At 39.1% G+C, this 13,990-nt stretch overlaps 1 protein-coding gene across 2 annotated transcripts in view; it reads right to left on the minus strand.

Annotated features, from left to right (window-relative positions):
* Positions 1 to 5,427: 5,427 nt before the first annotated feature.
* BANP (BTG3 associated nuclear protein) overlaps positions 5,428 to 13,990 on the minus strand; it is a 153,906-nt gene continuing 145,343 nt past the window's right edge. For both annotated transcript variants that reach the window (XM_030470514.1, XM_030470513.1), the window contains exons 12-13: positions 10,394 to 10,537; positions 5,428 to 6,246 (exon numbers count right to left, since the gene is read on the minus strand). In XM_030470514.1, coding sequence (XP_030326374.1) covers positions 6,175 to 6,246; positions 10,394 to 10,537 — 216 coding nt within the window. In that variant the 3' untranslated portion in view covers positions 5,428 to 6,174. The remainder of the gene's footprint in view (positions 6,247 to 10,393; positions 10,538 to 13,990) is intronic.

The following is a 13,990-nucleotide window of genomic DNA, read 5'->3' on the forward strand; positions in this document are numbered from 1 at the left end:
TCATACCAATTTGTGATTATTAGAGAGGAGCTGCCGTAAGAGGGTTATGACACTGGGAGACGGAAGCAGGCATTTTAGGGAGGAATGGCATCAAATGACAGGTTTAGCTGCTGTTTAACCTCAACTGGAAGCACAATTCTCAGTGCAATTCACAAGACTAGCTACTTGTGTGTTCACCTGGGTGAGTGCAAAAGAAGGTTTAATTTTGCTACCACATGGAAACAGCAGGGGAAAATCTGTTTAGTGAACTGAAAACGTTACTAATTAATGACAGACACAATTTCCGACCGTGGCAAATTCTGTAACTGTTAATGAAGACAAGTAAGAGAGCTGCTTCCCTGTGCACAAGGTAACAGTTATAATGGGCTTTTTCTGTTCAATTCAGAATCGCACAGACCAACGGTTTCTGATTTATTTCTTTTAAATCAGGGGTAGCAAGCCAAGCTCCTCTGGTAAATCAAAGCAGAAAAATGGATCTAGGTTTTTCATAAGATTAAAAATAAATGCTATAGAAAGTCGAGAGTGGAAAAAAAAAAAATGCATCAAAAGGAAATAAGAAGAGGAGAGAGGCGACTTCCAGGACCAAAGTAGTAGGAGGTGAGCCAACCCCATGGGAATTCAAGTAACAAGATAGCCATATATAAATATACATATACGTACACAAATACACATCAAGCAAGCTGTAGTGCACCTTTCAACTAGTCAAATGATGCTGGCCAGCTCCCGATTTGTTTTCTACTTTACCCAGAAAGCGAATGGTAAACTTAAACCTATAGAATCACAGAACCACAGAATGTTTTGGTTTGAAAAGAATCTTAAAATCATCCAGTTCCAACCCCCTGCCACGGGCAGGGAAGCCTCACACTAGACCATGTCACCGAAACCTGGCCTTCAACACTTCCAGGGATGGAGCATTCACAACTTCCTTGGGCGGCCTGTTCAGTGCCTCACCACCCTCACAGTAAACAACTTCTTCGTTATAACTAACCTCAATCTCCCCTGTTATGTTTTAACCCATTACCCCCTTTCCTATAAAATATACTTCAGCAATTAGAAATTACTGTGTATTACATATACGTAACACGAGATTTGTTTTCCCTGTGGTAATAGCAAGAGAGGAAAGTCCCTTTGTTTTCAGTGTACTTGCTTCAATTATCAGACCTTGACATGATGCACTCAATGGCTTTGCAAGCAAACCCCAGCGCATCTGGAAAACAGAAATCCCAAAGATTCCTTAAGAAAAGCAGGGAATCAGTATGGAAAACAGGAGTATTTCTTGTTTTCAATTAGATGCCCAGATCATGGCACAATGAGGGCCCATGAGCAGTCTGTCCCTACAGCTGGCATCACAGCATAGCATGGGGAGATACCACACTAACCTCCGCCTTCCACCCAGGCTTTTGTTGATCTGTTTCACAACCAGATTAACCTTCCTTTAACTAGTATGAAAAATCTGAAATAAAATACTTACTGGAAGATTATATTACATATAAACTCATGCTCAACACAAGCTGATGGACAGAGATGAAACCAGACAGTTTACTTCAAAATTCAAACCCACAAAATAACCTGTGGGACCAAAAGTACAAAACTTTTCCCAGCCTACTGGTTAATTAAAAATATTCATACTGATGAATAAATAAACCTTAAAATATAATTTTCTGTTTCAAATATAAAATTTTTATTGAAGGACATTTTTCCTTCGCAATGTGAATTTAGAAAAATTGAATAGGAAACAAACATGAGAATTCACTTAAGTTTAAAACGAGGCAAACAAAGGAGAGGTTCGCTCTTGAATTAAACTTCGCATGTGAAGTTGTAGATGCAGAAAAATAGGTTTTCATCCAGTTCCATCTGATTTATGCTGCTAAAGAACAAGGCTTGATTAAAAATCCCTTGGCACCTTTTGAAAGAGGAGTGTTACTCCCTTGCCCCAGCCACACTGCACGCGGGCAATCGTATCCCACACACATCAGCTCTGACTTCAGCTCTGCACAACTCCTCTTGCCTCCACTTGCTCTGTGGTTTCTTACTCCTGTTTTTGTGGGGTATAAAACAACCTCTGCATATGTCAAACCTCATTTAGCAGAAAAATGAAGCATGTCCACTTGTACTAGTGCATTAAAAAAGCGATCTCAGTTTACTCCAAACACTACTCTCTAACTGAATGACTTTCTTATTCCCGGCTTCATTCAAGGAAATGAGGTTTGACTGTTGAGTACTCATCTAAATCAGCAGAGCTTATAGAAGTGCTTTGGGATTGCATTGAATGAAAAGAACATTCTTATTTCTGATAATGGGAAACAGTTTTTGTTGAATTATATAGTTACAGCTCTAAATTTTCAGTACTTAGTTTATCAGGAATTCAGAAGGAATACTGATTGCCACCAGAAGTTTGTACAGAGTGAGATTCTCCAGTGATTTTGGGGTGGGTTTTTTTTTTTTTTTTTAAGATATTGGTTTTCTCACTGTATTTTCTAACATGAAACTCCACAGTGGTTCTGTGAAGCAGATAATAAAATACATGGCTACCAGAGCATACCCGCCTGCATGCCAGGATCTCCACAACTAAGACAAGCACTAAAGCAACATTTTGGCCAGCATTCCTTGCTTTACAGGCAAACTGTCAATACTGAAATGCCTAAACATGCAGTTAATGAAGGCATTCCAGTTTATTTGGGTCACAGAAGGGTGCTCATTTTTATAGGTTTGTTTTGCAAGACAAAATATGTAAAACTAATGAGGAAAGAAAGAAAGAAAAACAGAAAAGAACCCAGATCCTTCACATTTTTAGACCAATTTCTAGTTGTACAATCCAAACCATAATATTTTTATTAGTTTTTGCATCAGGACCATAGAAGCCCTTAAGAAATCACGAGATTGACGCTCTTTCAGGTGGGATTCAAGATTAAATGATCAAAGGTTATTCTAATGGTACTACAGTGCCTGCACAGCCATAACAACATGTCAAGAATTTTAGTACATCAAGACAAATGTTGAGGTCCTGGCTGTAGTGAACTTAATATCAAAAATAACCAAGGGAGACAAGCAGGGTAAGCAGAGGCTCTCTTCCCCTGAAGCCCACATGCCTTAACATTATTACACAAAACAAAATCAAACCCATGAAAACAGTATTCTGCAGTTCACAAGATGAATTACAAATAAAATATGCAGCTGATCCTAGCCTAACCTTACGAGAAACGTTCCCCCTGCAGACTCTTGGTCATATGTTCTCAATCTCTGCCTCTTGGACAAAAGCAGTGTGAGGAGAAAGAGAACTGTTAAAAACAAGGATGTTAGAAGGTTTGCTGAGGGGAAAAAAGAACCTTACTCTTAAAAAGTCAGAGGCTGTGAATAACAGAAGGAGACATAATGAGAATGCATTTCTAGCTGACCTACTGAACACAGTCAAACAGTCTTTAAAGGCAGAACTGCATCCATGGTGAAACACCACCAACCTACCTGAACAGAGAGCCAGGCAAAACCCTCAGTATCCATGCAAGATTTTCAGTCCTTGAGTTATAATTACTTTTAGGATTTCTTATTGTTATGTTGATATGTTATTGTTACAATAAATCTCTGTACGAACATTCTCTTCACACTTGGCACAGAACCTCACAGCCTTTTCACAGTCACAAGCATTTCCTAGAAGGGAAATAATTCCTGAATTACTCTGCTTGGGAATGACTTATTTGTAAGTGACACACCCTGTGATGTCTAGAAAACACATAAAACATTCCTGAAGACATTTTCTCCCTGGGCAAGGACATAAATCCTCCAAAAAGGGAAGAGGGATGGGAATTACCCATAGGAATAACCTGCTCAGAGTTGAAGTCTCTTTTCTTTGAAGTATAAACATAGTGTGACACAGCTTAGACTAATGTAAACACAAACATAACACTAGGAAACACTCACATCTTGAGGGACATGCAGTCTTAACATCTGAATGCAGTAGAAGGTCTCAATATGCTGCTCTCCTTACTTAATTGATCTGGACACTCCCCATTCCTCACTGGTGAAATGGATTTCAATTTCTTAAAATCTAGTGAATGCTACTTCACTGCTTGAGACTCCTTTACAATCACTTTTAGCAGAAAAGACTTGCACATGCAGCAGGCTAAAGAAAACCTCTCCTGAACTCAATCAGGAGAATTTCATCTTGTACCTGAGCTGAAAAATGCAAAGAGAGGAGAATTCTTAGCAGCACCATAAACCAAAGATGGGTACTCTACAGTTTAAAGGCATGTGTGCTCCCTTTGAAAGCAGAATATGCCCAGAATGCAGAAGGAAAGCTGGCTAAGAGCACAGCTTTCTGAAGAAAAGAAAGCCACTGTGGCCAATATGAATATAGCAAGAGAGTACTTTGCAGTGGCAGCATTGCCATCCCAGCTTTCTCACTGTCATTTCTAAGTGATAAATTATTATTAAACAGGCATGCTAAAATGTACAGGCCTTGCTTTATTTTTAGGCTTTGATTCAGATGCCAAGCTCTTCAAACATCAGCCAGCCTGAGAACCACTATTAAAAAAAGAAACTGAAGAGTAGCCAAATTCTTGGCCTGCTGCAAACATTGTATTCAATAAGCTGTGGTTCAGTTGGCATTGTACTTGTGCGTCAAGAAATATCCTAAAGAGAAGCAGGAATTTACACAAAGCGTAATACTTACCAGGGACATTCCCAGAAATTGGGTGTGCTTAACCCTTCCTTTCATAAAAACATAAGTAAATGCTATTTGAATTCAACGATGTAGAATTTGTGGCTGTGCCTCATTGATTAATATATTAAATGCACCATGAGCCATATATTGACAATAGCCATACAGCTAGTCTGCTGAAAAACAACATACAAAGCAAGACCTCCCCCAGTAAACTCTGTATTTTCCTAAAATGTGCACCATTAGGATAATCAGGTTCTAGCAAACGTGTATCCTTTCCACTCAAGCTTAGCAAATATGAAAACGTCACTTTCTTGAAACTGATATCAAGTTTCCCGTAAGTTTCAGTGAATGATTTCACCTTGCTGTTGGATAACAAGACAGGTATCAGACTTTTGCAGCCCAGCTTTTTATGGGTGAATCCCAAACTGAGGTGTTGCCACAAATGGCTGGACAAAGGAGGTAGGAGAAACAAAAAGGGATAGCTCAGAGCAATTGGTCACACTTAAAAAAGAATTCTTTCAGAAATTAATTGTATAAAATAGGATTTGCAGACTCAAAAGCTTAACTATCACATTTTTCTTGTAGTGGAAATTTAGATAATAACATGATCTAAGATAGGTATCTTCCTTATACACTTAATCTTACTTCTCAGTTGACAGCAAAGCTTGCCAGATAGCATCTATCTTCAAACACTCCAGAGCTAAACTCTTACAGCACAGTCCAGTCAAATCGTGTTCATTCCTAAGGCAGAGAGCAACTTAGAGCTGCGCTATTCATAAATACACATTTATTTCTCATTAGAAATGCATAATTACAGCATTTTAAAGCCTTTTCCCCTAGAAAAGTAGTTAAGCAACAGTACAAACAAAATTGTTAGTCTTCTGCAAATACAGTTTTCATTACACTGAACAGAAAACACCAGCAAAAGGCTAATACTTGCAGTTATGGGATTTTTTTTTTTAAATATTTTCCATTTTTGTTATAAACACCATAGCAAATAAAAAAAGCTGTTTAAACAGTGAAAAATATTTGAGCTCTTGATCTTCTATATGTGGTAAAGCAAGTATTGCAAAGCAGCAATACACTAAAGATATCTGCAGACATTCAAATGGTGTATTTCACAGAAGAAATGAAGAGGATGAAACATTGATTTAGTCTCACAGTTTTGACTCATTAGATTTCTTTCCCTCTTTCTGAAAGACTTTTTTCCCCTCTTTAAGTGTACCTAAGGGCAGGCCATTCATTTTTTCTGAAGGCCAGGCCATTCATTTTTTCTGAAGGCCAGATCCTCAACTGATGCAGTGATGTAGCTCCAATTTAAGTAAATGGGTCTCATTTATTCCAGGTGAGGACAACCAGATCATCAGAACTCTGCAATTCGCAGGACATATCCGAGGTGTGACCGTTAGTCTAAAGGGCATTTCCATTCTCCTGTCGTTGCACGAAGATGATAGCACTTAACTTCTGGCTGTGGATCACCCACATCTCAAAAGTTAATGCAGCTTTTCACAGTTCTCTTATTGGATTTGGATTGCTCCATGTTCTATCTGCATTTCTGGCTGGATTGCTGATTGAAGGGTATCAGTGCCCTGCAAAACGAAACATCAGTAAATCAATCCAACAGTGCTTTCCACTGGTGTAGCCAAAGGAACGCAAACATGTTATAGCAACACAAAGTTCTTGTATATACATCAGTGCAAAATCTGCATGGATATCATCTCTATGAGAGAACTGAAATGGGAATACACTTACAAAGGCACCAAAAATAACAAAGAATCCACACGAAGACCAAATAAGACTAGTGCCCTTCAGGCTGGGAAGAGAAGGTTGAAATAATAAAACCATGATAAGGATCTATAAAATCATGAGTGGCATGAAGAGGGCAAACAGAAAACAATTATTCCCTCTCTTCCCAAAAAAAGAACAAGCTCCAGAAAGGAACAAAATAAAACTCGTGTGTGGCACAACATGTGCCAAAGCTGCAGAAGGACTTGTCCCAGCACGGTGCACGTGCTGGCAGCTTGGGAGTATGAAGTGTTATGGACAGAAGCCCACCAAGGGTGATCACAGAAAAGACAGTAGGATGTCGCTGAGTGACAGAACTATTGTAGGTAAGGGGAGTAAAATTACCTGTTTGGCCTGTGCTTGGAATTTCCCCAGCTGGTGCAGATACGGTCTAAAACTGCTGACTTTACCCACTGCAGTCTTTCTCTATTTTGTGTAAAATGAGAGTAGTGCTACTACAGAGAACTTCTTTCTTAAATAAATTTCTTCCTACAGGCCTGATTCTATTCACTTTCCACGCAAAAACAGTCCTCCATGAAGGAATTTAAAGCAAATAAAGTTGACTTCAGCTCTCAGAGGAAGTCTCCTTAAAAATCACATTACTGCCTACCAGAAGTCTGACAAGGCTGTGAAAGGATAATCCCATAGCAAACTGTCTTTTCAGCCAAGTTAGCTGGAGTAAGGAGAACTAGATTATGACACAAACTCCATCCTTAGAGCTGTAAGACGAATAGCATTTAAGAGCAGCTGTATTGGCTTGGATAAAGCCCATCACACCCAATAAGCCTTCCCCTGATAGCAGCCAGTATCACAAGCATAGATAAACTACAAGGAAAGGGCAAGCATTTAAAGATATTTTCCTGTTCACTCCCACAGATTCCAGAGATCTGCCCTTGATGGATTTTCCCTCCATAAAAACATCTACTAGATGCTTTATGTAATGCCTTGAATACAGAATTATTTCTGTGGCAGGAATTCCACTATGAAAAAGTCTTACTTGAAGCCCTGCTTTATAGTCTCAGCCTAGGATCTGCAGGATGATCCACAATAACACAAGGGTGGAAACTGAACAAGATTTCCCATCCTTTATGTCTACTCTACAGTCCCACCTTACTTATGCAAACAAAACCACTGGAGTTTCAAAATTATAAAGCGCTGCTCCTAAATTAAAGTTTTGTTGTCAAATTATTTCCCTTCACTTCTCTGCCTTGTTGCCAGGAATTGCACATAGGTACCAGATCTTTTCCTGTTCAAATTTATAGGTTATTTGGTGCTTACTTATTTGTACAATAAACTAGTGCAAAAGTGGTGAATAATTCTATCAGATTACTAAATTTGATAACAAGTAAATTTTCTAACGACAAAAGGTTTTTTTCCCATTAGAGGAAAACTGTACTGAAGTATTATAATTATCAAATAATAACAAAAATAGCAATACTGAATATTTATCCAACATTCAGACTAGAATTAGAAGACTGCCCAAAGAGATTAAGAAGCACGCTTTGGCTTTGGAATTCTGGGTTTGGTTTTTTTTCAAATCTAACAATATTTACTATCAGCATACGAATTTCAGCATAGAATTAATCCAAATTTCTAAATATTGCAAGCTGCTCTAAGTAAGAATGCTGTCGAGACACAAAAGCAAGCTTCAGCTGAGGTCAGAGAAGGGATTCATTTCAAATACTCCAACCTTCAGCTTCCAAAGGCACGGCTTTCAAGACAGAAGGTCAGAAAACTGGCATGTTGTTTTCTGACATTAAATAAGCTCACACTTTGGGTGTTTCAAACATTTTGTGTAGAGTTTGAGTAGAGAACAGCATCCAACCCAGGTGGATATTAAACTCCACTTCTATAAGCTTTGATTGATAAAATAGATACAAAATCATTGAGAATATCTCAGTACCCTGCCATAAACCACATGAAAACAGACCAAAGTGTCACTGCAGCCTCACTGAGAGGGTTTTCCCTTCAGATAAGATCATTCCTTCCAGATAAGATATCTTTCTAAACCGATGCAGATCGATATCCATACTTTCAGCTCCCCCCCCCCCAGGTATTGAGCTATCTATATAACCCAGAATAATGCAAATATCATCTCAATATCTGTAATTTTAGCCCCCCAAAAAGCTACTGAACTCGTCATGTAACTCAGAGTAATGCAAATATCAAGTTGGTTTCTCCAATTCATTAACAGATCCTTAGTTTTCAGTTTGTGTAAACTGAGGAAATATTTATGGCAAACTTATTTTTCACCTTGTCTGCTTTTCCTTTCACACTCTTCTTATTTCACATTCCTTTTCTGCTTTTCTTCAGCTTTGTATAAGTCTCTGTGGTTAACCACAATATTAAAGCCTATCAAAGTACAAAGTGTCCCTGAAGAGAAAAGTGACTCCTCTGGTGGCTGCCAGTTGTATGGAAGATGGATGCCGACAAACTGCGCTTCGTAACCTTCTGCCCCTGTCAGAGGTGCTAGCAGAGAAGGGAGGACAGGCACGAGAAACAGACCCAGGAGAAAGTCCATGGGAGGGAAACCTGAGAGTTTCCCAGGCCTGGAGTGAGGACAGCAGCACGAGACACACCTCTCACTATCTGATGCATATATGCTTTATTAACTGCATGGGACCAGCAGTACTTGAGGATTTGTAAGAAATAAGGCACGATCCCTCTAGCAACACTCTTGTTGTCCAGTGTACTATTACAAATGACTGAGTAATATATTGAGACTGTTTACATAGAGGCTAATCTAGAAAAGATGGAAAATGCCTACTCAGGGCTCATCTATGCAGGAAGATCAGCGTACAGAAAACTGGAGTGTAATCTTACAGTGCAGCATGCTCACACACCAGGCAGGCTGATCACAGAGCATCATTATTCTGAAAAGCTCTTTGTAGCATCCAGGTGGGGAGTGGCTCAGAGAGTTCAGAGCTCCGGCTTCTCTCCCCGCACCAGCCACTGCAGAGAGCATGTCAGCAGTACACCTATACACAACACAGCTACTGGGATACTGATGTGCTTTAACTTCACATATCAAACTGATCTGCAGATTGCCTTGTCCAGAGAAGCAGCACTAAGCACTTGAGCTTTGTGTACACAAAGTCTGGATGTAATTCCCTTGATTTCTTATGCAATTTTTTATTTCCACCTCAAGAGATTCAATATCCAACATAAACATTCATAGCCAGATCAGATTCTACAAAACTGTGTAGGTATCAGACAAAAATCCACTCTACTATTTGCTGCTAAGGATACCATTATATTTTGGCTAGCAAGCAACAGCTTATTCTTCACAACCACTTGACCTTCTCTAGAAAAGAAGCCCACTAAGTGAGGTTCACAGAAGAATGTGTATCCATCTTCAGAAAACACAATTGTTCTAAGTCAGCACTTTTGTGCTGCCACCAGTCACAGCTTCAAGATGACGAGGAGCTTTTTCCTGACGCAGATACATGAGTGTTCTTAAAAGGGAAAACAAAAAATAACTCCTCCACCATAAGTGAGAAGATCAAGTATTCACTTACAATTGCTAACATTCCGACTCCTGAGGGAAATCCAGGCTGTTGATCAAAATAACTGGAAAACTGCTGTCAGAAAGGGAATAACATTTTTAAGAGAAACCTCAGTCTGAAAAATACTTTTTGGATAGGTTCCAAGCAAGTTTTTTGACATGGCTCTCAGTCTTCAAGGATGCAAAAAAACAATGATGACCAAAATAACTATTCTCTAGAGGCATTGAGCAAGAGCACTGAAGCAGCAATAGTCAAAGCCCATTTATACCTTTAACAAAATTATGTTTCTTATTATAGACGTTTTGGGGTTTCGTTTTTTTACAGTTTGGAAACAGGATCATAAACTCATTGGGATCACAGTATTTGTGGGTAGATGTACAGTTCATTTGACAGGTTTCAATCAAGTTAAGTACATTCAAATGAAGAAAAGATAATATATACATACTTGATTAGTCGCAGAGTGGTCTGTCACTGGTGTCAGCTGCACATACTGGACTTGGATATCACTCCCTTGGAGCGGGGACCCATCAACACCCCCTGAGGCAGGCTCAGCAGAAGCAACAGCTATCAGCTGAGCACCCTGCAACACCTGCAGGGAAAGCAATGGAGAAAGCAGCTTGTGAACAAGCACAATCAGAAGTGCGTGAAGAACCATCTAACTCAAACCAGATGCAAAAATCAAAACCCATTATACAGAAACACAAGAAAACTTGTCTATCGGTAACAGTTGCTTTAAATCATGTGGGTTTACTGAGAGGACATGGTATGCACATGGAAAGATTCCCATACTAGATGCTCACCACATTTTGTCTTATGAGATGCATGAATTTTGTTTATGATTATTGCAATGACTAACTGGGACAGACTGTGCAGGTTGCACTAAGAATGTGGCACTGCCAATAGCACACAGCAGCATCACTGAGTAATGTTTTTACTGCCACGGAAAGAGACACAGATCCAAGATACTCCTTCTCACAGTCAAAGGTATTTAACTTGTGACCATTTACTTCAGTAACATTTATATTCCTATCATATATGAAGGTACAGATATAAGAATTACTGCTAATTAATGCTTACTCTAAATACATTTGACTGGTGAAGGCTGTAAGTCTGCTATAGGCTTTAAAAATCAAAGAACAGCCCATCCATCTAAAAGTGCCTGCTTAAAAATGTTCTTGTGATTAGACTAATTTTAATTTCCTTCTTGAACCACAAATCACAATAAAATACATGTATGTATTTTATGGCACAATGACAAGTCCCCTCAGCTAAAATCTACATATTCCATTTTAATTTCTATATGCTGCGAATGATGTATTTTTAAAATATGGCATTTGAATCACAGCAAACAAAAGACATCTTTCAAACGAAGGAAAGAGAACAAAGAAGAAAACTAACATTCTTAACAAGGGTTCTTCTTAACAAAGTATGATTTCTCAGCTGATGTGCGGGTGGGTGGCCATGAAGGAGTGGGTAGACCAGAAATGCTCTAGGGAGTGTGGGAGGCAAAAAGAGGTCACCTCCATAAACGACCTTTAGGGGTGTTGTCAGGGTTTTATAGGGATCTTGGGTGTTCTGAAATACCGTCAGCATCAAGCTGCAAAAGGATGCTACAGTTTGTTTTTACAGGAGTAAGCAAAATTCTCTCATCCTACGATATTTGTTTTGGAACTATACGAAACGTACTGTTGGAACCACATTACAGTCTGCTCCATTGATTACCTGCAGGTCTTGAATGTATAATTTTTGTCTTTTATTTCTGAACTACAGACTTCGTAACAACTGTAAGTGACCGAATAAGCCCATCATTCTCACATACAAAGTGTTTCACAATAAAGCAGCCTAAAATTTATAACAGTACCAGCTTCCCTGCTTTATTGTATGTTCTCAACTGCACATCTTCCAGTGCACTTCAGAACTCCCTTTTATAGCAGACACTCTGGAGAAGAGCAAATAACTCAATGTGTGGAGGAGCTGAGTAGCAAAGCCTTTTGCAAATGGGGCAGGTGCAAGTATACGGCTTTTCTTTGGTTGCTCACTTGACTTCCAAACCAATACTTCGACTTTGTACTTTTCACCTGCCCTTGACCTTAAAATAAAGGAGTTGTACCAAAAAAATACACAATCTGCCCCGGAAATGAACTTCTCTTCCCAATTCCACTGGGCTTCTCTAACATCCTGCCTTACTGGTCCAACACAGGTAACAGAATATGGTTAAACTGAAAAATAATAAACTTCAATTTTAACAAAATGGATTAATTCATGCTTTTTACACACACAGAACAAGAAGCTCTAACCAACCCTTCCCTTTCACTTTGGCAGAAAAGCAGGGAAGTATCCAACACGGAGCGTTGCTCAAGCTAAGTCAGGCTAGTGAGAGTTCAAGCCTGAAAATGATCCTAAAAAAAGAGTGCCTTTAAAATTACCAAGCAGAGGGGAAAAAAAAAAAAAAAAGAAAAGAAAAGTTGAGTTTTATTTTAGTTTTTTTCTTTTTTTTCCTTTTTTTTTTTTTTTTTAATAATTCAGTGGAGTACTTAGAAGAAGTACATTTGGTCATCTATTATTACTTCCTGTCAGTGGTAACTAGTTGACTTGACAGTGACAAGATCTGTAGCTCTCCCAGAGCCGGAGCCCACTCTTTACGTTGCACAATTATTTCCACTGCAAGCATAAACAACTGCACAGCTGGAATAGAGCTCGCTAAATTCCTCTCTTCTTTCAGCTTGCAGTTACCACCACAGATACATGCTTTTCCCCAAATAGAAAACCCAGTGAAAAACATTTATCAAGAAAAATCTGAATACTTTAGGAAGGGCCTGTAAAATATGGGAGGATCTCTGAGATATATGTATTTGAGAATGCTCTCAAGCACATTTTGGGACCTAGCCCAATCCTTGCAAGCCTATATGTCCCAAATCTTGGTGTCTCAAAGATTACCACATTGCATGGTGACCCTGGAGAAGACAATCTGCCTAAACTAAAAAGCAGGCATGAACGAGTTCCTTCTTTCTTTTGCCACCTTTTAGAATACAAAAATGTTCCCTAACACGTTCAGACAGAAATATAAATGCATTTCTATTAGTTTTGATTTTACATAGTCCTAGAAATACCAGAAGGAAAAGTATTCTGTTCAGATGTTTAAGATGAAGTGTGAACTCTTGGCATGGTTCATGAATACAGAATCACAGTCTCTTCGACCAAATATTAGTTTTTCCTTAAAGCTCTATAAGCTTTCAGTTAGCGGTATCAGAGCTGACAAGCCTGATAACATGAGCTAAGGGACAGACAGCTCCCTCCTACCCACTCAAAGGATATTGTGCCCATACACAGTTCTCTGTCCCTCCTTATAGCAGCACTAACACAACCCCAGGCTTCCTGAGAACTGCAGCACCAGCATGAATCCGGGCACCAGCATCCCATGGACCTGAACCTTTGCCTTTCCCTTTGGGTTCCCCCCCCCCTCCTTTCCCCCTTTCTTCGTCTGTCATTTTCTCTTCAAAGTCTTGATGACTTAGGACACGCAAGCTATTGAGTCTGAAGGTCCTGGATTTCTAATCCCTTCTTCAGTCCGATGCTTGCCATATAAAACATAATAATAAAATTAGTATTAATAATGAAAACCAGCTACTTTCTCTGCTCCCTTCCTTTCCATTTAAAGACCATTTCAGTCCATAACTAACAGTTCCCATTTTACATTCAACTGCCAGGGCAGGAAATAAAATTAAAAAATTAAAATGTAATAGGTTTTCCTTCAGTGTCTTCCAAAATTATTCAAGCACGGTTTCCAAACACGGTTCCATTCATATCACATCCTCTGCTTATTTTACTTATCACTGAGATATTCTAGAAGCCCATACCCTAAAACGTTTCTTTAAATCCCAACCTTCAAAAAGAGGTAACTGTTTTGAGGTAACTGCCGCTTGTTTACCAAAAAACCCCATCCCTTGGGCTGGTCCTTGCCAGACTGAGTCTTCTAAAACACATTCTTGCTACTGTTGTGAGCTTTTTTATTAATCTAGGCAAGCACATATGTTTGCCTACC

This window comes from Strigops habroptila, chromosome Z (genome assembly GCF_004027225.2).
Source record: "Strigops habroptila isolate Jane chromosome Z, bStrHab1.2.pri, whole genome shotgun sequence".
NCBI classification, from domain to species: Eukaryota; Metazoa; Chordata; class Aves; order Psittaciformes; family Psittacidae; genus Strigops; species Strigops habroptila.